At 34.7% G+C, this 27,529-nt stretch overlaps 3 protein-coding genes across 3 annotated transcripts; 1 reads left to right on the top strand and 2 right to left on the bottom strand.

Annotated features, from left to right (window-relative positions):
* Positions 1-756: 756 nt before the first annotated feature.
* On the top strand, positions 757-4,103 carry LOC131638488 (glucan endo-1,3-beta-glucosidase 14-like). The gene is made up of 4 exons (XM_058909048.1): positions 757-904; positions 1,094-2,136; positions 2,271-2,411; positions 3,741-4,103. The coding sequence occupies exons 1-3, from the start codon at positions 850-852 to the stop codon at positions 2,343-2,345; spliced, it is 1,173 nt and encodes a 390-aa protein (XP_058765031.1). The 5' UTR covers positions 757-849; the 3' UTR covers positions 2,346-2,411; positions 3,741-4,103.
* Positions 4,104-5,805: 1,702 nt separating this feature from the next.
* Positions 5,806-6,987, bottom strand: LOC131638511 (protein MAIN-LIKE 2-like). Its single transcript, XM_058909072.1, has 3 exons — positions 6,943-6,987; positions 6,226-6,857; positions 5,806-5,887 (listed from the first exon to the last, which is right to left on the bottom strand). The coding sequence occupies exons 1-3, from the start codon at positions 6,985-6,987 to the stop codon at positions 5,806-5,808; spliced, it is 759 nt and encodes a 252-aa protein (XP_058765055.1).
* Positions 6,988-18,094: 11,107 nt separating this feature from the next.
* LOC131638486 (probable calcium-binding protein CML48) lies at positions 18,095-21,900 on the bottom strand. The gene is made up of 5 exons (XM_058909046.1): positions 21,335-21,900; positions 21,200-21,246; positions 19,920-20,095; positions 19,052-19,070; positions 18,095-18,545 (listed from the first exon to the last, which is right to left on the bottom strand). The coding sequence occupies exons 1-5, from the start codon at positions 21,747-21,749 to the stop codon at positions 18,435-18,437; spliced, it is 768 nt and encodes a 255-aa protein (XP_058765029.1). The 5' UTR covers positions 21,750-21,900; the 3' UTR covers positions 18,095-18,434.
* Between the last annotated feature and the right edge of the window lie 5,629 nt (positions 21,901-27,529).

Here is a 27,529-nt window from a genome sequence, read left to right as displayed (position 1 = left end):
ATTTAATATCCGTACTTCACTATTTTAAAAATATTCAGGCTTTTGAAAGGAAAATATATATGTGTGAATTTGATCGAGATTTTCTCATAAATAAGATTGAAGACCAAAATTTTATAATGGAACTGACGGCTTTTAAATATACTTTAAGTAAATTGGTGAAACATGATAATGTTGTTGCTACAATCACTATACTTTCATATTGTTTATCATTAACATTTTTAATTTGTAGAATATGAGACACTAGATCTTTTATCGAGTTATAAAAACTCATGCATAATAAGAATATTGTGTCCTCTAAATCATTGTATATAACTTTTAATAGAATTAAATTTTTCATAAAAATGACACAATTTGTTGTATGCTTGCCATCTATTTCTTATCATCTTCATTATCAATTCATACAATTATATAAATTTCATCATCTTCTTCTGTTAAATTCATTAGAAACTCAAAAGAAAATCATTCCTAAAATTGATTTTCAAATAAATTAATTCTTTTAAGAAATTTACTACAGAAATTTAAGACAATAATATCTATTTTCTAACCAGTCCTATTGCCCAATCCTCACGAAACTTTCATAAAAACATAAGAAAAAGGTCTTATCTGCAAATATCATAAACATTAATGCCAACTTAATAATAAAACCCAACTATGTCGGTGAATTGCAAGAGACTAAAATTAAATTAACAGTACAAGACGTGTAAAATAAGTGATGCATATAATAATGACAAAATTAAAAACAGAGCAAGAAACAGAGCAACTCTGTTTTTTTATATATACATTACATGATAACATTTATTATGTGGTTAACCTTAGTTTTGTTTCTCATCTTCAACTTGTTTGGTGATAATGGCAATATCTTCCTCCCTCTTCAAACTGATATTGCTGTTTCTCACCATTCATGGTTAGTCCTCTCCAATTCACCACCTTGTTTAGTTCTACATGATTCTATCTTTTTTAACCTTTGAATAAGTACATGATTTTGTTCCTTAGTATTCTTAGCCGTTCATGATTTTTTTGAGTTTGAATTTTGATTTTTTTTTTATACCTATATTAACAATTTTCTTATGAAACTTTTTTTGTTTATTTTCAGATTTGTTTATGCAAAGTCATGGCCTAAATTTTGGCATAAACTATGGACAAATAGCAAACAATTTACCCTCTCATTCACGTGTAGCAGCACTTATAAAATCACTGAATGTCACAAGAATAAAGCTCTATGATGCTGATCCAAATGTTCTCTCAACATTCTCAAATTCAAATGTTGAATTCATGATAGCAATTGGAAATGACAATCTTCAAAACATGAGAGACCCTATCAAAGCACAAACATGGATTCAACAAAACGTGCAACCCTACATTTCAAAAACCAAAATCACAGCAATTAATGTCGGAAACGAGGTACTAGGTAACAACGATCTCAACAGTTACATAAACCTTCTTCCAGCAATGCAATCAGTGTACAATGCACTTGTTAATCTGGGATTATCTCAACAAGTAACTGTCACAACTTCGCATTCTTATGTCATTTTGTCGAGTTCATTTCCTCCTTCGTCCGGTTCTTTTCGAGAAGATTTAGTTCAATATATTCAACCTCTTCTTAGTTTCCACGCGCAAACGAAATCGCCTCTTTTGATCAACGCGTATCCGTTTTTCGCGTACAAAGGCGATCCAGAACATGTTTCATTAAACTATGTCTTGTTTCAACCAAACCCTGGCTCTGTTGACCCTGCTACAAATCTTCATTATGATAACATGCTATATGCTCAAATTGATGCGGTTTACGCGGCTATAAAGGCGTTAGGACACAACGATATCGAGGTTAAGATATCCGAGACTGGTTGGCCTTCTAAAGGTGATGCTGATGAGGTTGGTGCTTCACTGCAGAATGCTGAGATTTATCATACTAATTTGTTGAAGAGGATTGCGATGAGACAAGGGACTCCTGCAAAATCTTCTGTTCCTGTTGATATTTATGTTTTTGCACTTTTTAATGAAGATTTGAAACCTGGTCCTTCTTCTGAGAAAAACTATGGTCTTTATTATCCTGATGGTACTCCGGTTTATAGCATTGGTTTGCAACAGAGTCAAGGCGGCGGTTATTTTCCAGAAATGGTGATTGAATCCAAATCCAATGTAAGTATCTTAGTAAATTTGTAGATTATATTAGAATATTATCTTTTGTTTTTAACATTTGTGTAGAGTATAATATAATATGTTTCAGTAGTTTTTTTATGTATCTAATTCTCGGATTTTTGTTAATTATGCAGATTTTGTCCAACAATTTTGTCTTCTACATACTTACATTATTCTTGGTGTTTATTTGGGAGATTAGCAGATTTTGATGGGGAAAAGAATGAAATTCAATAAATTTCAAATGGATTATTCTTTTTAGGAAGGACTTGTTGAAGGTGAGGAAAATTTTGATTTTGTAACTGAATTTTTGTTTATTTTTTATTCAATTATGCTTTGGTATTTGTTGAGATAGAAGTGGATCTTAAGAAAATGAAAGTATGACACCATGATTTTTGTGTTTTAGATGATTTTTTTCCTTCATTTTTAGGTCACATGCTTACATATAGGTTCACAGCAATTAGTTGTAGTGGAACATGTTTTTGTTTGACTTTCTAATAGTACTATACTAATTTTGAATTATATAGTGCAAGAGTTATACCTCAATTGTATAATAGTAGTATTATACTAATTATTATTTTAGTAACGAAGTTCGGTCAATTTTGTCTATGTCTCTAACTGCAGCGTGACTAAAATCAGTTTAGAGTTAGAACTCGTATATACGGTTATCCATATTAACATTATCCTCAAGCTTACATCGAGCGACCTTGTCCACTTGTCATCGATCGAGCTTGTCCACTTGTTAGTAACTATAAGAGTACTCAATAATATGATAATATGGTGATGGGTCTCCATCTTTCTTATCTTCCAACTTGCAAATTGCAATCATGCATGTTCATCCGTGAGTAAAATGATTCTTGTCTTCAACTATACAAAAGTCCAAATTCGGTTATACAAAAGGATGAAAGAAAAACTTCTGGATTCCTCTTGCCAGATAACCAAACAACATGAATTTTTGTCACTGTTTTTGAACCTTATCTCATACATGGAATCCCCTTTTTCCACCACTTTACCCTTTCTATCATTTTTCTTCCAATCATGATAAAAGTTCTTCAATTCTAAACTGTCTGATCTCAATCAAACGGCGATTTTTGTCACGTGTGTGAGCACGGTGTCATGTGTTACATTTGATGGTAATGTTGAGTATGATATAGTACAAGTTAGAAATTTCAAAAGAGTTGTGTAGATGTGACATTTGAACATATGAACGGTTAATGGAGAAAGAAAACTTTCAAAGGAACATAATTTAGAACTTTAATCATGTTGGTTAATTTGTTGGACAAAAATAATGTCAAATGGAATAATATTTGTATATGAAAAAGTGAGTCACAAAAAGTGGGCTGGAGGCTGCTGTTATAGACATGAACATGAAAGTTCCTTTGAAAATGAATTTGTAAAATTTCTTACATCATCATAAGGTTCAAGTGGGATGAGAATGACACATAGAAACAATACACCTACTAGTATGAAATTTTATAAATACAAATAGTGATGATTGCTAAGTGCCTTTAGGCTTTATCTATGCTTGGCCTTTTGCTGCATAAAAATTATTATCTTTTTTGATATTTTTCTTATTCTTAAATGTGTGCATTGTTGAATCTTTGCAGGGTGAGACAAAAGCATCCAAGTTTTTTTTTTTTTAATTGGAAAGCAAGTTCTACATTTTTTGTACACAGCCATTGGAGAAACTTTTCGATTTTTAGTTTGTACTACTAAAGAAAAAATTAATGTAACCATTGTTGATTTCACAGTTTAGTATTAATTAAAGTTAGATCCTAGAATTTTGATTTATTTATAGAGAAGTTAGATGTGTGATATGAGTATTGTTTTTCTAGGTAGAACCTAGAAATTAGATTGTGTAATATGGAGTATTGTATTTATTTTTTTGACAGAAAGTTTATATATAGAAAAGTGAAAAAAAAATTTAAATATCCAGGTTTCATAAAAAAAATACGAAAAAAACCATGTTTTCGGGGTATTTACCAATCTGTCTAGGTTTGGCATACCAGAACACTGAATGCGCCAAATGAAATGGCGCATAGGTGTTTATTTTGGGTGCATGCGCCAAATGAAATGGCTTGCCCTAAAATTCCCATTGCATGCGCCAAATGGAATGGCTCATAAGTCTAGGGTTTTGCCCTAGAAGCCAAACCATTTGGCGCCATAGTTCTAGGGCCTTTTTTTTTTTATTTTTTTTTTTCAATTTTTTTTTAATTCATTTAAATTGGGAAAATGATAATTTTATATAATATTTTTTTATTTGTTATGAAGGTTACTTAAAAAAATTAGTAGAATAATTTTTTCGGCTTTAAAATGTAATGTAGAAAACGACTATCAAAAGTGTAACATCGATTGCAATATAAATTAAAAACTAAACGTCGATTACAATATTTTTTAAAAACTGAACATCGATTACAATATAATTTAAAAGCTAAACATCGGTTACAATCAAATTCAGAAACGACACAGAAGACTAATGAAAAGTACAGCAAAATGATCAATGACGGCCATCACCAAGATAGCCACCCGTTCCGCAATTTGGTCTTATAATGGGACGTTTACCGCGATCGTTGTTTCCGCCGCGAATATTGACACCGCCTCTTGCCCTAGCCCTACCCCTGCCCCTTTGTGCTTCTTGTTGGGTTTGTGTCACGGGGGCTGGTACTGGGATTTCGCGTGGATCGCTGTCTATGAACTCGTCGACGCCCCCATAATTATCCGGAAAACCGCTGTTGTAAAGTCGGGAACCCATTCCCTCAAATGTGTTTAGTCGTGGCGGTGGTGTTGGATGAGAAAAGACTTCGGGTTCATAGCATCCAACAGCACTAGAACTACCTTGATTAAATCCGAATTGGTTTGAAGGCGTTGCGAAGCCGGAGGGTGCGCCACGGTAAGAGGATTCGCCATAAGGCCCATCGTCGGGACTAAGATGAAGGCTAGATGTACCAGGGGTTAGGTTTTGGCCGAATCCCCTCGAAGACCCAGCAAATGATGAAAATCCGAATGGTTGCGAGTGGGTTTGATATTGGTCAGAGGAAGGATGGCGGTCTTCATACCCTTGTAATGGTTGAGATTGTGATTGGAACATAGTTGATTGGCGGATGTTGCGTGCGGAACGGGATGGAGTGCTGAAAATGTTTTGTTGTTGTTGCTGGAGTTGTTGTTGTTCCTGGAGTTGTTGTTGTCTTTGTTGTTGTAGTAGTTGTTGTTGGCGGTGATGCAGGCTTTCTTGTTGTCGTTGCTGAAGTCGATGTTGTTGTCGGAGTTGTTGTTGTTCATGTTGTTGTTGTTGTTGTTGTTGTTGTTGTGGTTCTTCTTCTGGTTGTTGTTGTTGTGGCAAGAAGTAGTTTTGTGCACGGGGATCAATTAAATAAAACGGATCTGCAAGAAACAAGTTTGGGGTTGTGGCTGTACGATACCAATTCATGTATTCAGGAGATGGTTTCATTTCGTGGTCACTAACGGGGAAGTTTAGGACATACTGGCGACGGTTCTTCCACATCTGGCGATGATCGGGTGCAAAATCCTTCCAGTTTTGGTGTGTCCATTGATGGTTCACTCTTTTTAGGTGCCACACTCCCAAGTCAACAGGAGGGTCGGGTATCCGTTGACGCATCCCAAACTGAAGCATTACCCGGTCGCTGTGATGCATTTCTATTATGTTGTACCGGATTAAGCAGCACTTTGTCGTCCAGATTTCTGCATCCTGCGCTCTAGGCTCATACTCGCACTCGAGATACGGTCGCCATATGAACTGCATGCATGAGATTTATACATTACTTAGGGAAAAAATATTTACGGAAAATACTTATAAAACAGAAGAAAAGAATTAGAGATAATACCTGATGGGGACCAAGGTGATCAATTACAGATCGGTACATTGTTATGTTTGATCGAGGATTACGTGTGAAGTCCATTTTTTTCACACAATATCTACCAAAAAAATATAATGATTTAGTTAGAATGGAGTAGATTGTGTAAAGAGAAAATGGTATACTACAAACTTACCTCAAGGCATACGGAAAGTCCCAACTACCGTTGTTAACCGGGGCCAGTATGGGCATCCTCCACCACCCCCACACCTGCACCAACAGGGCGCATCCGTAGAATGTGCAGGACTCAGCAACCGCGTTTTTGCATAGTGACTGGTACAAGGTAGCCAGTACCGCAGACCCCCAGCTGTACAAACCAACTCTACTAAAATCCATTAGCAAACGAAGATACATAAAGTTAACCGTGTTACCTGTGCTATCCGGGAACAAAACGTTTCCAATAAGCAACAATACATAACACCTAGTTTTCTGCAATATGGTCTCTTGGGTAGACTCATCATCCAAGCGAAACTTTTTATAATGCTCCTTTAACCTCTTTAGGTTAACACCTTGCCCCCTAGCACCAACGGCTCCTTCTATCAAGTCTATTCCAATTGCCTCTTGGCATAAGCTATTCGCCTGCATAACACAACCATTAATTGCCTTACCATCAACAGGAAGGCCGAGTAGCATATGGACGTCTTCAAGGGTGATGGTGCACTCCCCTGTCGGAAGATGGAAGGTGTGTGTTTCTGGCCTCCAACGTTCTAGCAAAGCAAGAACAAACTTGTGGTCAATTGAAGACTCGGCAATCCTGCTAATCGGACCGAAACCAGCAATGTTCAGGTATGGTATGATGCGTTCGTCCGGGGCAATGGTATGTTTACTACGAGTGCGAAAGCGTTGAACGTTCTGAAAAGAGTAAGAATGCCCAAAAAAAATCAGTTAGTTTATCAGTTAGCAAGGCGTGATTTTAAAGTAACACTAATACACTTACATAGGTAGCGATGTTCTGGGGGGTTCCTCTGTGTGTTTCGCCCATGGTTAGGAGAGACATGGTTGAAGGCTGAAAATTTGTAAGCTGATTGCAAAAGGATTGTTCTAAGAGTAGATGAGTTACAATGGTGATGTATCTGCAGAATTCCAAGTGCTTTATATATTGATGAGGGAAAAACGGTAACATCATGCATGCTTGACATGTCAACACAGCCATAATTGTTTGGTGTTGCTTCTGCAGGATGTGTTGGCATGCATGCAGTCAAAGTATCGGTGACAAGGCTTGGTTAGATGCATGCAGCTCAGGTCTATGTGACAGCTCGGGTAGCATGCATGCAGGAGTAGGAGGAATCCTGGCAGGAATCTGATCAGGAATCTTAGCAGAAATTTTTACAGTCGCATGCTTGTTAACAGTAACTCCATGCTGGTTTACAGTAACTCCTGGATTCGTTTCAGCACATGCATGTGGGGACCATGTGGGGCCAGGTGGTGGTCCACACCAACAAGGCATGCGCCAAATCAATTGGCATTTTTTTTAAAATTTTCTTCTAAGGCGCCATTCCATTTGGCGACTTCCTGTAAATAAAACACACTAATGCGCCAATTCAAATGGCGCATTAGAAGGAGCATTTTTTTTTTTTTTTCAAAATTAGGGTTTCCGTTTATGAGTTAGGGTTTTGGTACTGTTACGTTCTTGGTCTTCCCAGAAGGAACCCTAATGAGAAAATGAGGCAACGGCAAGACGTCTATGCCTTTATAAATTAGGGTTTCGGGCGCACTAGTACCCACACTGAAATATGAGAACTCGAATAAGGCCAGATGGTTCGCACCGGACTTCTGAGCCTCCACCTCCTGTTAGGCGTCTGAATTATCAACCGGACGTTCGTAGAAGGAACGGCTACGTTATCTTCTCGGCAGTCAAACCTCCCATGCAAGTGATGTTCTGGAATATCCAAACCATGGAGCAGCTTAAGAGAAACATCCTCAGGTTTCTGGACGGGGAGTTCGTTCCAGGCGAACAAATCCGATCTATCAAGAGACTTCGAACAAGGGGAGGTGTTTTTCTCGAAAGGCAGCGTTGGTGGGAGACTATGGAAGACGACATCCAATGTACTCTAATGATGGAGGACAGAGAAGACATTGTTTTAACCGTTGTTATATCCTAGGCGCTACTATTTCTATATCATTTCAGTAACTTCTATATCGTTCAATTAAATGCTCTTAGCATATCTGTACCTTTCAATTAAATGTTGTTAACATATTTCAATGAAATGATATTTTAATAAAGTTATTAATAATTAACAATAAAATTTCCCTCTGCCTTCCACCCGCTATAAATAGCAGTGTCTGTGTGGAGTTGAAGTCCCAACCCTTCTTTCAGTCATAGTGTAAACACTTAAAAATGAACTCTGTTTGGGCGGTGGTCTTCTATGAGGAAGGTAGTCACATGCGGGTTTGCCTCAACCCTCACTGGAATTTCCAGAGAGTTGTTAGAGCCATCAACACTGGGTTTCGTCAGCTCGATGGGCCAACCAGAAAAGTTAAACAGCTAGAATACCGGTGTCCATACATTACGTTGACCGATAATAACCCTGAAGGCACCTACATGTATTATTGGGATCGTGTGAGAGACGATGTGGACGTGGATCTAATGTTTTGGACACACAGTGGAGAAGTTAACCGAGGCGTTGAAGATCCCCTTGTTATTGCAGTGACACTAGAGTAGTTTAGATTAACGGTTGTTTTATATGTTGCAAAGAGTACTATTTGTTCTGTGTTCTTTTCTCGTCTTTTGTAATCTGCAACGTAACATCGTGATTTACCGATGGTTTTGTGTTGTCAACGCATGGTCATGGAATTAAAAAAAATGTGGTCGTTGTGTTAGTTGTTTTCGTCTGGACAATATTTAACCTAGTGGACGGGTACAATAATTAACATACATATAATTGATAATTTATATACGTAATTATTAACTATAATTATAATTAGTAAAATATATTATTAAAATACAAATAATTATTAATTACAAATTTATTTGTTTATTAAATAAAATATATATGAACAGACCTAGATCAGTGTGACTGTCCTTTTTTAATCAATTCGGAATCTGGTGGCAGGCATAGATCAGTGTGTCTGTCTTTTATAGTCAATACGGAATCCTGTTGCAGACCTAGATCAGTGTGCCTGTCTTTTATAATCAATTCGGAAGATAGTGGCAGACCTATATATATATATATATTAATATATATTTATATATATTTATATATAATTATATATATATATTATATTTATATATATATATATATATTAATATATATTTATATATAATTATATATATATATATATTAATATATATATAATTATATTTATATATATTTATATATAATTATATATATATATTAATATATATTTATATATAATTATATATATATATATATATATATATATATATTAATATATATTTATATATAATTATATATATATATATATGTAATTATATATATATATATATATATATAAATATATATATATATATATAAAAATAAAGATATATATTTATATCTATATATATTTTTATTTATTTTATTATATATATATATATATATATATATATATATATATATATATATATATATTTATTTATGTATTTATATATATATATTTATTTATTTACATATATATATATATATATATATATATATATATATATATATATATATATATATATTTATTTATATATATATATATGTATATATTTATTTATTTATTTGTTTATATATATATATATATAAATATATATATATATATATATATATATATATATATATATATATATATATATATATATATATATATATAGCTATATATATAAATAATTATTGCATAACTAGCTGCCAGATAGGGTTGCATGCATGCTCTGCCTAGGGGAATCGTTACAGGAATCTTATCAGGAATCATTTCAGACGCGTGATGGGGTACAGGACATAGATCAGCGTGTCTATGTATTGAGATTGTGCAAGGACATATGAACCTCAATTTATAAGACATCCAACATATACTGAACATTACAACTCACACCAACAATTTTACCCTATCTGACCTGAGATTACAACACCCGCACACTTTCCCCTCCAAAAATGACTTCATCAACCCAGTATCTTGTCCATGCCCATCTAAACGGTGAGACCTACTCTCATGAGATAGCCGGTTTTGTGATGAGAAACACTCAGGTTGTACCATTGTTGTTGAGCAAAAGAGCAACATTTTCGTACTTCATTCAACGACTGTACTCTAAGATTGCAATGGGTCCTATTGCAAGCGTTTTTTACCAATGTCCCAATTTCAATGAAGACAACACCGTCAAGTTTTACGAAATGGAGATTGCCAATGACGAAGACTTGCAAGATATGTTCACCACCCACGAATACTGTGGGTTGGATTCCATCGAGCTGTACGTCACTCTTCAGGCTGAGACACAAGAAACTAATGTTGTCCAGTCACAGGTTATTGACCCACCAGTCAACGAGCAAGACGAGGTTGACGTCATTGACGAGGAAGAAGACGATCTGGAAACCGAATTTGACGACATGGTCAACGAGGAATCCGACGACGAGCAGCAAACCTTGGTGCCTCCAGCTCATGCCTACGCACCTCCAGCGCATATGGGTAACTTGAACCTCCAAGGTGACGAACCATCATCTGACATCTTCTTCACGCCCTACATCCAAAACGACGAAGAATTAAAGGAAGGAGACAAGTTTCCGTCTAAGGAGGCATGTCTAAGAAGAATTAAAAAATGGCACATGGCGAACAACGTTGATTTTGAAGTAGACCGTTCAAACCTGGAACGGTATGTAATCACTTGTAAAAATCCAGAGTGCGGGTTCAGACTGTTGGCCTCTTATAGGAAGAGAAGTAATGCATGGAAAATAGGGTCGATTACGCAGAAACACACGTGTGTCAACCCTAACAATTCCCAGGATCATACAAAACTCAGTGCCGATCTTATGTGCCAGGAGATCTTGCCTCTCATAAGCTCTGATCCGTCTCTGAAGGTTAAAAATATAATATCCCACATCGTCACAACCTTCAACTACACTCCATCTTACAGAAAGGCGTGGGTTGCAAAAACAAAGGCAATTGAGACAGTCTACGGCAACTGGGAGGAGTCATACAAAATTCTTCCCCGATACCTCAATGCGCTACACAGTTACGCACCTGGAACTGTTACGATTCTAGAGACACTGCCCGCGCATGCCCCGGATGGAAACCCTGTCCAGGGAAACGGAATATTCCATCGGCTTTTTTGGGCGTTCAAACCTTGCGTCCGAGGTTTTGCACACTGTAAACCCATACTTCAAATTGATGGGACATGGTTATACGGCAAATACAAAGGAACCATGCTCATGGCGGTTGCACAAGACGGTAACAGCAACATATTTCCAGTGGCATTTGCTATCGTAGAAGGTGAAACTGCAGCGGCTTGGAGTTTCTTTCTAAGGAACCTCCGGGAACATGTTGCTCCCCAGCCTGACATATGTTTAATCTCTGATAGGCACGCTTCCATAGAGAGTGCTTACAACAATCCAGCGAACGGATGGCATGACCCCCCTTCAAAACACGTATATTGTATTCGCCACATCGCCCAAAACTTCATGCGGGAGATCAAGGACAGACATCTAAGAAAGGCCCTAGTCAATGCTGGTTATGCGTTGACCCAACCCACATTCCAGCATTATCGGAGTGAGATTGTAATGACAAATCCAGAGGCAGGTACTTGGGTAGATAATCTTTCCAGGGACAAATGGACAAGGGCTTACGACAATGGCGTGCGATGGGGCCATATGACAACTAATCTCGTGGAATCCATGAATGGCGTTTTCAAAGGCATCCGTAACCTTCCAATCACAGCACTGGTGGAAGCCACATACTTTAGGATGGCTTCACTCTTCTCAACAAGAGGCAGGAGATGGGGTGATGTTAGACAAGCTGGTCAACTATTAAGCGATAGTTGCATGAAATTTGTGCAACAGCAAGCGGCAAAAGCGAACACTCATCAAGTGACTTCTTTCGACCGATTCAATCGCACGTTCAGTGTGCGCGAGACAATTGACCACAATGAAGGGCTGTCAAGGCAACAATATAGGGTTCTGCTTGACGAAGATTGGTGCGACTGTGGAAGGTTTCAAGCTTTTCGTATGCCTTGCTCACACGTCATAGCTGCATGTGCGTATGCCCACCGCGACGCTATATCACTACTGTCTCCGATTTACAAGACTCAGACGTTGCTCAGAGTTTACAGTGTTGCGTTTCCTGTGGTGGCCAAGGAGGATTACTGGCCTGAGTATGATGGAGAGGTAGTTTGGCACAACGACGCAATGCGGCGAAAGAAAAAAGGGCGTCCCAATAGTACACGGATTAGGACCGAAATGGACGTCCGCGACAAAATGGAACGAAAATGCAGCATTTGCCGTCAGGTTGGGCACAACATAAAGAGATGCCCTAATCGTGGCTCGACATCGTCGCAAGTTTAGTATAATCTGTATTTTTTTTAATGCAATGTTTCAGTTTCGCTTACCACCTCTTGTAACCGTTCACCTCTTGTAACCGTTCATCGGTCTTTCGTTAATAAATAGAGCTTTAATAAAAAACCGATATCGATGACGCATACATTACATTATTTAGGGTTAATAAGATTTTACAGACTTGATTTATTAGACGTTTTGACGAAAATAATAAACCGAAATTGAAAACGGTACGCGAAAATACCCGAAACGGGTTAATTTTGAAAAAAAAAAATGGCCCACACATAGGAGCCAAATGGTTTGGCGCCTATGTGTTACTCCATGGCCATATGCGCCATTTCAAATGGCTTCCACATTCTTGCCCTAATTTTTCCTTCTTATGCGCCAAATGGTTTGGCTTGTGTGACATGCATGCGCCATTTCATTTGGCGCATTCTCTTCCAGTATGTCCCAAACCTAGACAGTTTGGTAAATACCCTGAAAAGGTGGTTTTTTCTGTATTTTATTTATTAAACCTGGTTATTTTAATTTTTTTTTCTAGAAAAGTAGAATTTCATTTTAATTTAGCCAGAAATAAAATAAGGATAATGTTGTATATTTTTGCTTACGCTTTGATTGCAAAGATAGGGAGGTTTTTTTTTTTTTTCAGTTTTAAAAGAATGAATTTTTTCTTTGTAATTTTTTAAAATCGTTTTTTACGATATTACAAGTTTTTTTTATATTCGTTTTTTCTAAATAAAACACTAATTTTGACATCCTATAACATAAATATACATTATCGAAGATCAAAATTTAGTCAAAATTAAAATTTTTAAAAAAAATTGTATTTCAAAAATGATTTTTATGAAAATCTATTTGAAATAGCTTTAAATTAAATGATTTTTTAAAATTTTAATATTAAACTTTTTTCATAAATAATAAAATATCTAAAATCACATTTTAAGAATAACTATTTAAATCAAATTTTCTTTTGAAATTTATATAAAATATATTTTTGTAAAATTTTTTTAAACAAAATTATTTCTTAACACTAAAAATTATTTTAAAAAAAAAATATTATTTTTTAAAAAAATCAAAACAAACATGCCATGATGAAAATGAAGATATATTATGAAACTCAAAAAAGGCCACTTTTGATTATTTTATTTTTTGTGCACTCTTAGCTTGCAATGATCGAATGGGGGACCTCTTCACCTACAACTGTTTTGGGCTTATGCACGAATAATATCAAGGAATATTTAATGAACCACTCAAGTTTGAAAATGAAATTCTACCAAACTTTGTCAGCTACTTGAATGATTGCCCATTGCTCCAACTTAATGTGGTTGTCACTTGTCATCAATAGGTGACTTTGTGGAGCCTTAGACCTTGAGTTAAGATTAAGTTATGATAATAGTTTCAATAAAGAACATTAAAATTTCACTTTAGATTATCTTTTATGAAATATGATCAAATCATAAGATTATGTGATTGATTAAAAGATGATAAAAAATTGAATGGTTTTGATTGATTAAAAGATGATGAAATACAACGGAACAAATAAAAAGTATTTTAATTTATTCTATCACTTATCTTTATTTTATGAATATTTTTAATTTGGGTGGAATATCAATTTTGGTATAATACATTATGAAATATAAACCATAAAATAATATCTTTGTTTTGCTCCGCTCTATTTCACTCATTTATATTTCGCTTTACTATGTTTCACTATTTTCTATTTAGAGTTGTTGTGTTCGTTTCAAATTATATAAACATAACCTTAGAGTTTGCACCATTTTTAGACAAAATTATAGTAGTGTCAATTTTCTGTGTGGAATTATAATAAAATTCGATCAATGAATTATAATCAAATTTCGATTATTGAGTTATAGTAATAGTATATTGAAATAATTTTACAGGGATTAAGGAAGGAAGGTCTGTGAGTATACGATATAAGTCAATTGTCTCAATCCTTGGCGAACTTCCACTACATGGTGATAGGCCACCCAAAATGGGTCAATAGGTCACCTAATAATGTGGCGATAGGCCGCCCCATTGGCCTTGATCTGTCCAAGGTGACTCGTTCACTCACCATATGTGACTGATGAGCGTCCAATAACTAGTCGGATGTAGGAATTAGTCACAGAGGAAAACCGCTCCCTCACTATAAGAGGAAGAGCCATGTCTTCCCATGTTCCCATCTTGTGGACCGAAAAGATAGGGGAACCTCCCTTCTGTGCATCTGGGCAAAGTCTAAGAAGCATTCTATATATACTCATTCCCTGAATGGGGAAGGGATTTCTATTGTTTCCCAAAAAAGAGATATACATAGCTTCTCACCACTTGGTGTGAGTAGGCCCTCATCACATAAACATACCCTAAAACCTCACACAACAAAGGCTTGTCTCTCAGTGTACTTTTTAGCAAGTACAATTAACGCCTAGTGTTGGACCCTAGTAAAATTTACTTGGGACACCTTCATAATCAACAACAAACTCTCAGTCTACCTCTTCATTCCTCTCCAACAGCTTGAACAGAAGAGCAAGAAATTCAACGCTCCGATAGCGACCATGAGGCCATAACAGGGACGTGTATCACTATGGATGATTTACATTACCATAAATATTTGGGTGACAACGTCCTTAACCTCCATCAACATCAACGTGAAGCAGATCCCATCGAGGGGACAAAAATTTTAGACCCTTAACCTCTCTCTGGCAAGATTTTGGGGGGGGGGGGGGAGCACCAAAAGGTTTCAAGGAAGCTTCACTCGTAAAATTTGATGGATGAAGCGACACCCAGGAACATGCCGTATCTATTAACACACAAATGGTGATCATCGGAGCCTCAAACTCTCTAAAGTGCAAGCCAATCTCCAGCATCTTCAGGGATGCCACTCTGCGATGATTTATGTGTCTGTCGAAATTATCAGCCACTAACTATCAAGACCTAGTAAAGAAATGGTGCACTAACTCTCGGCGAGCAGACATAGGAAGATGTAAACCCCTAGTCCATTCAATATTTTCCAGGGGCCTTTAAAATCCTTAAGGGGGTATCTCGCCCAATTCAATGAGGTGACTATCAAGGTCATCCACCCGAACCAAGAAATGTTTATAAGAGCCTTCTAGAATGGATTAAATATCATACATTTTAATGAATTCCTTGTCTAAAGACAAGCCTCTTCCACTACGGAGGTAGTGATGCGCACTGAATACTGCATAAAGGGTGAGGAAAGCAACACAAAGAAAAAGGATCAGGATGCTACGAAACAAACGTTTCGCAATCTTGATTCATCACAACAGCAACCCAAAAACTAATACACATTGCCTATTAAGGACAAGGGAACCTTCAAGCAAAGTGGGAGGCCTACAAAAAACTTCACGCCCCTAAATACTCATCATTAATAGATATGGCGTGAAGTCCTTCATACACATGATGTTCGTCTTGTGCTAACCCCCAAGTTAGACGTTATAGGACCTAAGCCCACTAAGTGGTGTAAATTCCATAAGTTCAAAGGTCCTCACACAGAAGATTGTTACCAACTCAAAAAGGAGTTTGGGCACCTCATCTAGAAACTTCATCTGAAGAAGTACGTTTAAGGCAGACCCCACCAATCACATGGTGGCTCCAAATCTTAAGTGCGAGATCTTGTTGGGAGCCCTAAATCCAAAAAGGGCAAGGAGGCAAGCAAAGGAGATGAATACAGACTTGTGTGTCACACCCTTAACACTATAACATGAGGGTTTCTAGAGGTGTTGAGACTAGCTCCGCTCATAGGTGATATGCACCTCGTCATGAGTGTAGAAGGTTTACTTGCCATGCTTGATATGAGCCCATGGTCATAACTATGCGGTGTGACTATCAAGAGATCAAGTGTGTGTTAATCGACTAGGGAGCTCTGTAGAAATTCTCTATTAGGACGCCATCAAAAGCTCCGTCTAAAATCAGACGATCTCAAAGATTTGCCAGGTTTAGTAGTTGCTTTTTTGGGCGAACAAGTATAAGTGGAGGGTTTCATCACCTTCAGACAGAAGAAGAGCACAAAGATGATCAAAGTAAGATACCTCGTGATAGCCACCCCTTCCTCGTACAATATGATTATAGGTCGGCTTTCCTTCAATCTCTTGGTAGCCTCTCTATCCAAGTTGTACCGGTGTATGAAATACTCACAGGCGTATTGGAGTTGTTCAAGGTGATCAAGAAACCGTTCAGAGGTGCTATCAAGAAGATTGAGGCTGAAGAGGGTGACTATGGTGTGTCCAACATTCAGTAGCCAGGTGCATAGGAAGTGAATGTCGTGGACGTGAGATCAAGAGCAACGCTCTATAAGGAAGAGATGACGCCTCTTAAAAAGGAAGAGTTGACCGCACTAGCGTATGAGTACTAGGTTATCAGTTTGGCTAATTATAGCGAGATGATAACGAGATGTCACCTCTGCCAATTATGAAAATAATATTGTTACATTCATCCCTAAATATTAGGTCCTCTTAAGTTTTTTATGTTCCTTTTTATAAAACCATCTTTAAATTTTAAAATACATTAGTGATTTTTTTATACATATACCCCTCATAAAGATGCATCTCTTTCTACAATTCGCACTAAATACTCTTAATAAACATTAATGCTTAAATAGTCAGTTGGTCCCTATAAGTTACTGTACTTTTTGTTTTCATCCATGTATCTTTTTTTCTTGGATAAAGTCCTTAAATATTGAATTTCTTTTGGGTTTAGCCCCTAAAACTTAAATCCGCAGGAAAATCTACAGGTTTCCTACGAATTTTCCTTCAGATTTTTCTACGGATTTTAATTTTAGGGACCAAAACCAAAAAGATTTTAACAATGAAGGATCATTCTCAAGAAAGAAAATAAAGGGACGGAAATCAAAAATACGCTAACTTACATATACCAACCGACTATTTAAGCCAACATTAAATGATTCTTCCTTAAAGAATAAATTTGTAAAAATATAAAAATAGTCAACAAATATATTACTCCAACTAACTTTTTTTATAATTCCCGTAATTTCTTCTTTGAAGTCTTGTATTTAAGGACATAAGCTAATTAAATATTTTAGTAGCTATACTTCTGTTGATGCATCTAAACTAATCATTATAAATTTGTTAGATTGTTAATTTCTTATAAGATTTATAAAAAAATATATTTTATATAATTACTTACTATCTTTTTAAATGTAATTCAATATGAATTCTAAAGATTTTTTCTTTGTATCAAACCAGTAAGCATATGGATGAGATGGATCTTCATCTCCACAGTCTTATGATTCATGATATAGTATGAGAGCAATATCGTAATTACCTAAGGGATGAAGATGAAACTTCTATTAATTATTATGATTCCTCTGCATCTAAACCGATACCAAAACTGAAACTTCAAAAGTACTTTTATATGATTAAAAGTCAACAAGCCAACAACAGCATCGTCATCATCGCATATCTATTCTCGAACGATCAATAAACATCTCTTGATTTTCTAAAGTAAACAAACTCGTCAACAATCATGCAAGGTTCTTTTGAAACATATAGCATCATTGAATATTTTAAAGAATTCTGTAACATATAGCAACATTGAATATTTTAAAGAGTAAAGGTAGATTGATGAGTGTGCAACAATTTTTGCGACATAATCTATCAAAGGAGAGACACATTCAAATTATAGATGCAGTTCATTACAGAACAGTAAAATAGCGCTATCCAAACAACATAATCCAGTGTTGAAACATAACTCTCCGAACTTGCTAGAACTGTTGCATAATCTCTTATAAACCACATTTAAGCTCTGTTAACTACTGTCCAACTTATTACTTGCTTACTTACATGTGTTTAATAGCTTTTCTTAGCTTATTGCTCAACAAAGCAGAATAGAACAGATAATTACAGCTTAAAATTTTATGCACAACCAAACGTATAATGCAATCAATTGAATGTAGCACCAAAAACTAAGAAAACTTGAAGATGAGCACAACTTCTTAATCATAAGATACAAGGAAAGGAAGGACCATAGACATAAACTCGTCATACGAAAGTGTAGCTGAACCGGAATAACGCTTGTCCTTAACCTTGAATTTGTCAGTCAGACCCTGAAAATGAAACAAGTAATCAGCAAAGTAGCAAACATGTAAATCGGAGGGGCAACATTTAGCTGAAAATGTAAATCTTGGCTAGTTGAATAAATGTTACAATGCCTTCCTATTTTCTTTTGCAAAATATAATGGATATAAAATGCCACGCTAATGTTTATTTTCTATCACATATAACATAATCAAGAGAATGCATGCAAATGCAGCAGACATTCGAACTAAAACCATGGAGAGGGTAAATCGGCATATATCGATGGAAGGGAAGTTTAAAATAAGAAACACAGATGAAGAAATTTAGATATGAGATGCATGTCCTTAGCTCCCAAACCTCGATGTATAATCAAGACAATGCACATGAATGTTAATGGATAAAAGTCTATGTTCCAAATCAGTTATTTGAACTAAAAATCATGGAGAATGTATGGAAGGGAAGAATAATAAACACTAATGAAGAAATATAGATATCAGAGGCACATCCTTAGCTTCAAAAGTTCAATGAGTTTTACCTTGATAATCATCCCACACCTGCACAAATCAAACAACAGAACATGAGATATATAAGGACATTTGCAAATAGAATAAACTACAATTGGTTCTTGAAATATTTCATAAGATCAATTTGGCACTTGACATATTAGCGGCATCAAAATGATTCTCAAATGATGATTTTTATTGTTAGATGACATTAGTTTGCTCAGTCCCAGTAAACAGCAAGTCTTTCAACAATTTTAATGGAAGAAAACGATAATTTCATATCAATTTGTTCCATTTCACTCCTTTAGAACAATGTGGTAGAAAATCTTTTCAGGACCAAATTAGAGCTCAAAAAATCGTTCAAGAGAAAATTGAGGTTTACTTCTTTCAAATTAAGGGCCCGTTTGTTTTGGCTTTTTTTAAAAATGATTTTTAGTGTTACAAAATTTTGTGAAAATAAATTTTACAAAGAAACTTTTTATAAAAGCTTCAAATGAAAATTTTGTTTGAATAGTTATTCTTAAAATGTGATTTTAGGTATTTCATCTATTTATGGGTAAAAAATTTGGATATCAAAATTTCAAAAAATACTTAATTTTGAAGCTATTTCAAATAGATTTTCATAAAAATCATTTTTGAAATACAACTTTTTGAAAAAATTGCGATTTTGACAAAGTTTTGGTCTTCAATAATCTATGTTTATGTTCTAGGATGTCAAAATTAGTGTTTCATTTTAGAAAAAACGAATATAAAAAAACTTGTAATATTTTGAAAAACGGTTTAAAAAAATCTATTTTCAAAAATACAAAGAAAAAATTCATTTTTTTAAAGCTGAAACAAACAGGCCCAAAATTAGATCAATAAAATAAGCACTTGAGGGATCCAGATAAAATGTCTTACTCGACAAAACTGTCGAACCCGAGTTCAACCCTCCTACTACTTCCATCACTGTACTTTGAAAGCAAAAGTTGTAGAACTGAGGCCGGTACTGCATAGCCAATACCATACAGAGCATCTCTTAGCTCTAATGGATCAATTTTCCCACTCCTATCTTTGTCATATCTCTCAAATATGCCCTACAAGCAAAGTACAAATAAATTCAGACGGAATCACATGGGATGAAAATTAAAAATCCTTTTAAATTCACCACACATATAGGTTCGGAGAGCATAAAGTCACTTATTACTAATTGCAGCAGAGATGAGTTAGTGATTTGTCACACAACATGGATGGAGTAGTGAAAGTAGGGTTTAAATTTGATCCACATTTACACTTCCACTGAACTATATAATGCAGTTATTTAAAAAGTAGTAGTTTTCACTAAAAATATTAAAAACTTAGTTAATCGGGTTACATAAATGTTTAATGATAATGTAAAATACTTCACATAGCAACAATTTTAAACTATATTTAAGCTGTACATGAAAGGGAGAGTGAGTACTGTGCAATGTATGGAATGAAAGCCGCTACTAATCCATTCAGCATTAAATCCTGAAGACCATATTACTGGACAACTAAGACATAAGATATATGCTACAATAATCAATTCCATCTTAGTAAAATTTGGCACATCTCAGAAAGGAGAGTACATCAATGTTATCGATGGTGGATGACGGATCTTGGCTGAAAGCCAAAACCCACCATCTTTCACAAATTGGCCATGACGGTTGCAAAAATTCCGCTTCTGCAATCTGCCATGGTCGATATTTGACAACATTAGAGTTAGAATACATAAGATCATAAGATCAAAACATGACGACGTGTTTTAGTCTTTTAGATGGAAGCTGGCCAAGTAACAAAATTTGCCACAGCACAGACAGGAAAGTATATAACCAAAAAAACATGCTTTAATGTTTCATACGGAAGCTAGCTACAAGAATAGTATAATAACTGAAAATTTTGCTACACTGGATTTTATATTTTAGAATCCTGCATAAGAAATTACCAATGTTCCCAAGTTGCATTGGCCATATAAGCATTGGAATAGACTTTACATCACCATATCTAAATTCAAAATGGATTAACCCTAACTCAACTCAGATAACCATCTAAAGGGAGGATTATGGCTTAATTCATCATAAGTCACTTAATTGATTCACGGAAAACCTAACTTTGTCATTGAATAACTACTTATCAGTAATAGATAATATATAGATAGAAAGAATGAAAAAGAGACTTACTCGCCAGTGACCAAGGCAACTCCAAAGCTCTGTAAATTCCTTTGGCCCTATAACAGAAAAAGCAATTCAAAATCAAAATCAATAAAATTCCCCAAAAAAGCAAAAAATTAAGAATAACGAAAAGGTTAAAATTACCAATTCTGAGGGATTCTTGGGGATGTTTAAAGAGAAAAATAAGAAGCCGAATAGTCCTTAGGTTAAAATTATGAAAAGAAGAAGAAAGAGCTTGTTGCAATTCTCTATCATCGATAAAACCGCTTCGATCTCTATCTACCATCTGAAAGCTCCGGATAACATCAGGGTTTGTTCCTGGTGGAAAATCCGAATAACCAGAAGATGAAGAAACATAGGAAGAAGGTGGAGGATAACCAGAGGATGAAACTTGACCACCGTAAGAATAACCATGGGGGTAGTTGTTGTTGTAGTTTGAAGAGGGGGGTGAGGTTTGGGTGTAGTTGTGATTAGGAGGGGTGTGGTTAGAAGGTGGAGGTAACTCGGGTGCGGATGGAGCGTAAGATTGAGAATTGTATCTACCGTATGAAGAAGACATGGTTGGATTTGATTGAAAATGTTGAAAGAGAAAGAGTGAAAACGAGATAGATATAGAAGAGAAAAGAAGAGAAGAAGAGGAAGGAAGTTTTTGTTTTGAGTTACTCGGTTACGTGTTCAATATCAGCGAAACTAAGTTAACGTTTTTAGTGGCAACTTGGTCGATAATAGGATTGGAGTGTAAATAGGTTGGGCTAAATAGGTTGGGCCGAGTTAGGCTTTGCAAGCTTAGCCAGTTAAAAAAATTGAAGCTCTGATCTGTAGTCTATATAAAAGCTTATTTATTTTAGTTATATGTAAATAAACAATTAAAATAATGTTTAAATAGACTAACGAACTTATGAGAACAATGTTCACAAGTTATTTTTATCTTATTTTCACAAGTTCTCCGAGATAACCAAGTTTCATTAATGTATTTTAATTCAAAGTATAAAATATAATATAATTATAATAAAAAGTATTTATATTTATTTAAATAGGCCGGTCTGATAGGTTTAAAAGACTTTTTTTAAGGCCTAGCCTTTTAACTAAATAGGTTTATAAAAAAACTTAGGTCTTTTCTATTTAAAAATAATGTATGAGCTGACCTGAGTCTATATAAGCTAGCTTGTAGGTCCCTGTTATCGGTCTGACCTATTTCCACCCTAGTTGTAATAATTTTATACATATCTCGTTATCAGTTTGATGATTAATAATAACGTTGGCAGTCACATCAATAAAATAATATAACGCTGGCAGACATGGACAATTGAATTCAACGTATAATCAAGAAAAAAGAATTGAATATTATTATTTTTCAAAAAGAAATTTTTGCTTTCATCTATATTTTTTGTGGTGATTGTGATTAAGGATTTCTCGAGCTTCCTTTGTTGTTGATCTGTCTTATAGACCCTCCGGTTTGTATGTTGTTGTGATTTTGGTGATTATCTAACATGTGTTCTTGAGTGATTTAATCTTAAAAAGGTTATGAAACTAAACTCAACATCATGATCTCAAATATATCCAAATAAGATTATCATGAAGTTAAGTCACCAAAGGGAAAATAACAGCTTTGTGATGTAAATTATTTCAAAATTATTATTAAAGAAGTAATTAATGTTAAAAATAAATGAAGTTTACTTGCATTTTCTCTAAAAAAAAACTTCATATGATAACAATACTTGATTTTTTTTTCTCATTCTCAAGTATCTCAAAGGCTTTCTTTTATGATAAACACTTCAATTGTCATTCAGGTTCGAAAAGTGTGTTACCTTCTCAATTTAATCCTTCAACTTCTTTGAGCTAAAATTCCAAAAACCATCACATATATTATAATGCCTCTAAAGTCTTTATGTTGGAAGACCCAAAGAGTATAACATTAATTTGTATAGTATTAGGTTATTAAAGAATTAGTTTATACTACTATGTGATAAAAAGTAAGAAAGTGTTGTTTATTATACTTGTTAAGAATAACTAGATATTGAACCTAACTTAAGTTGAATTTATGAAGCCAACTATGAAAATGATGGAGGAAGTGGAATGAAACTTTTCTATCTTTCAAAGTAAAACTTGGTGTGTAATTTACATTTACCAAAGAGGTGTATTTATACTAGTGGAGAAATTACTATTATAATTAGTATCACTATTCTATCTTTGACAAATTATACATCACCAATAATTTGTCATTACTATTCTAAATTTGACTATTAGATAGAAATTTCTAAATAATAATAATAATAATATTCTTTATTATTATAACACTCCCCCTTAGAAATATCTATCATAGTGCTCCTTTGAAACCTTGTTGAGGGGAATCTTATGGGAACACACGTTGCCTCGTTAAAAACCTTATAAGGAAAAACCCATTGGGATAAAAACCTTAATAAGGGAAAAAGAGTGCAACATTATGCTCCCCCTCAAAAGAACATACACAATTAGCTCTTTTTCAAAGATCTCTACGATGACGCATTCCAATATTTTGCACATGCTTCTTGAAAACCGATGTAGGAAGTGCCTTTGTAAATAGGTCTGCCATGTTATCACATGAACGAATATATTGAATATCAACCTCTTTATTTCTTTCAAGTTCTTGTGTGAATGAGAAAAACTTGGGAGGAATATGCTTGGTTCTGTCACTTTTTATGTAGCCTTCTTTCATCTGAGTAACACATGCATCATTGTCTTCATACAGAATTGTTGGATTATTATCAATTGATAAACCAGACGCTCCTTGAATATGTCGAGTTACCGATCGTAACCATCTACACTCTTTGCTTGCTTCATGAAGGGCAATTATTTCAGCATGATTTGAAGAAGTTGTTACAAGTGTTTGTTTTTGCGATCTCCATCATATTGCAGTGTTACCATATGTAAATATATATCCAGTTTGTGATTTAGCATTATGTGGATCTGACAAGTACCCTACATCTGCATAACCAAGCAAAACTGGTTTTGTATTGTTAGAATAAAACAAACCAAGATCAGATGTACCTCGAAGATATCGAAATATGTGCTTTATTCCTTTCCAATGTCTTTTTGTAGGGCATGAGCTGAATCTTGCTAGTAAATTTACTGCAAAAGCTATATCTGGTCTTGTATAGTTAGCAAGGTACATGAGTGCCCCAATAGCACTAAGATATGGTACTTCAGAGCCAAGATCTTCTTCATTACCTTCCTTAGATCTAAATGGATCACTGTCAACATTGAGTGTTCTACCCATCATTGGAGTGCTCAAAGGATTTGCTTTGTCCATGTTAAACCTTTTCAATACTCTTTCTGTATAATTTGCTTGATGTACCAGTATACCATTTTTAGTATGCTCAATTTGTAAACCAAGACAGAACCTAGTTTTTCCCAAATCTTTCATTTCAAATTCTTTCTTTAAGTAATCTCTTGCTTCCTTAATTTCTCTATTAGTTCCAATGATATTTAAATCATCAACATAGACAACAATTATTACAAAACCAGACATTGTTTTTCTTATAAAAACACAAGGACAAATAAGATTATTCTCATAGCCTTCTTTAAGTAAATATTCACTTAACCTATTATACCACATGCGTCCTGATTGTTTTAACCCATACAATGACCTTTGCAACTTAATTGCATACATTTCTCTAGGTTTTGATGTATCGGGCATTTTAAATTCTTATGGGATTTTCATGTATATATCAGTGTCAAGTGAACCATATAAATAAGCAGTAACAACATCCATAAGATACATATCAGGATTGTTAAATACTGATAAACCAATTAAATAACGAAAAGTAATGGCATCCATAACAGGAGAATATGTTACATCATAATCAATTCCTGGTCTTTGGTAAAAACCTTGTGCAACAAGACGAGCTTTGTATTTTACAATCTCATTTTTCTCATTTCGTTTTCTTACAAAAACCCATTTATACCCAACTGGTTTTACATCTTTTGGTAAAACTGTAATAGGGCCAAATACTTTTTGTTTTTTAAGAGAATTTAATTCAGTATTTACTGCATCTTTCCAATTTTTCCAATCATGTCTATTTTGACATTCACCCATAGTTCTTGGTTCATGATCATCGTTTTCATTCATTATTTTACATGCAACTGAGAATGAAAATATCTCATCAATATTCATACCTTTCCGGTTCAACAGATTTCCTGTATTAACATAATTAATTGAAATCTCGAGATCATTCTTGTTTTCAGCTTCATTATTGATGATCTCATTATCACCATCTTGTGCTTCTTCGAGAGCACTATTTTCAATTGTGGATTTATTATTATTATTATCTAGTGTCTTTTCAAGATCATTTTCAATCAAATCCACCTTTTCTATTCCCTTTCTTTTTCGGGGATTCTTGTCTTTGGATCCCATAGGTCGGCCACGCTTCAAGTGTGCCTTAGATGTACTTGCTACATCATTTAGATTTGAAAACTCAATCCTAGCTGGGACATTTATTGCCGGTACATGTGACTTTGTCACTCTTTTCAAATCTATAAATGAATCTGGAAACTGATTTGCTAAATCTTGTAAATGGACTATTTTCTTTACATTTTCTTCCCATGATCTATTATATGGGTCTAAATGCAATAAATGGGGCACATACCATGTTATGTCCTTTTCTACCTTTTTATTTCCCCCCTAGCATTGGAAATTTTGTCTCGTCAAAATGACAATCAGCAAATCTTGCCTGAAAAACATCACTTGTTAGAGGTTCAAGATATTTAATAATAGATGGTGATTCATATCCCACATATATTCCTAACCTTCTTTGAGGTCCCATCTTTGTTCTTTGTGGTGGAGATATTGGGACATATACTGCACAACCAAATATCTTTAAATGAGAAATATCTGGTTCCTTACCAATTGCAAGTTGATAAGGGGTATGTTTATGATCAGCACTTGGCCTTAGACGGATGAGTGCTGCAGCATGTAAAATTGCATGACCCCAAACTGTAATTGGTAGTTTAGTTTTCATTATTAATGGTCTAGAAATATATTGAAGACGTTTGATTAATGACTCTGCTAAACCATTTTGTGTATGTACATGAGGAACAGGGTGTTCCACAGTAATTCCAATTGACATGCAATAATTATTAAATGATTCAGATGTAAATTCACCTGCATTGTCAAGTCTAATTTTCTTTATAGTGTAGTCAGGAAATTGAGCTCTAAGTTTAATAATTTGTGCAAGAAATTTAGCAAATGCCATATCACGACTTGACAATAAGCATACATATGATCATTTACTAGAAGCATCAATTAATACCATAAAGTACCTGAATGGTCCTGACGGTGGATGGATAGGTCCACATATGTCTCCTTGAATTCTTTCAAGAAATGCAGGCGATTCTGTCTGAATCTTTCCTGGTGAATGCTTTGTTATTAGTTTGCCAAGTGAGCAAGCTTCACATGGTTTATCATCTTGTGTAAGTTTTAAACTTTTCAATGGATGACCATGTGTACTTTCAACTATTTTACGCATTATTGTTGAACCAGGGTGACCTACACGGTCATGCCATAAAATCACAATTTTGGGATCTTCTTTTACTACTAAATTGCATTCAATTTCATGTATATATGTGTAATGTAAACCAGAAGGCAATTTTGGTAGTTTTTCTAAAATTTTCTTCTTTCCCAAAACATTAGAAGTAATATTAATGTATTTCATATTACCTTCAGTTTCAGTTTCAGTATCGTATCCTTGACGATATATGTCATTAAAACTTAACAAATTTCTCTTTGATTTTGGAGAGTATAAAGCATTGTTAATGACAAATTTTGTCCCATTTGGTAATATGAACATAGCATTACCTGTTCCTTCAATCAAATCTACAGGACCTGAAATTGTATTTATTACACCTTTAGTATGGTTTATTTCAATAAAATATTTCTTACTTTTGAGGATTGTATGAGTAGTCCCACTGTCCGGAATGCAAATGTCTTTGACATGTTCCATGTCTAACCTTCTTAAAAATAAAAATAAGATTAAATAGATAGTAAATCAACACCATATTTATTAAACATAATATATATTAAACAACATAATATCTATTAAATGACATACAAATTATTAAGTTAATACATATTCAGATAATACACACATATCACACATTATTCAAACAGTTCCTTAATCCATTGATCCTTCAACGAAGTCAGCAGTTTCAAAATATGTATTATCATTGTTGGGTTCAATCTCATTAAAATTAACTTCTTTTCCTTTTTCTTCCACAGATGCCATTTGTCTTTTGCACAAATGATCCGGTGTTCTACACACCTGAGACCAATGACCTTTCTTTCCGCATCTAAAACATACATCC

The sequence above is a fragment of the Vicia villosa genome, unplaced genomic scaffold, assembly GCF_029867415.1.
Source record: "Vicia villosa cultivar HV-30 ecotype Madison, WI unplaced genomic scaffold, Vvil1.0 ctg.002324F_1_1, whole genome shotgun sequence".
NCBI classification, from domain to species: Eukaryota; Viridiplantae; Streptophyta; class Magnoliopsida; order Fabales; family Fabaceae; genus Vicia; species Vicia villosa.
Note: the sequence above shows the minus strand (reverse complement) of the source record. Positions and strands in the feature narration are given on the sequence as shown.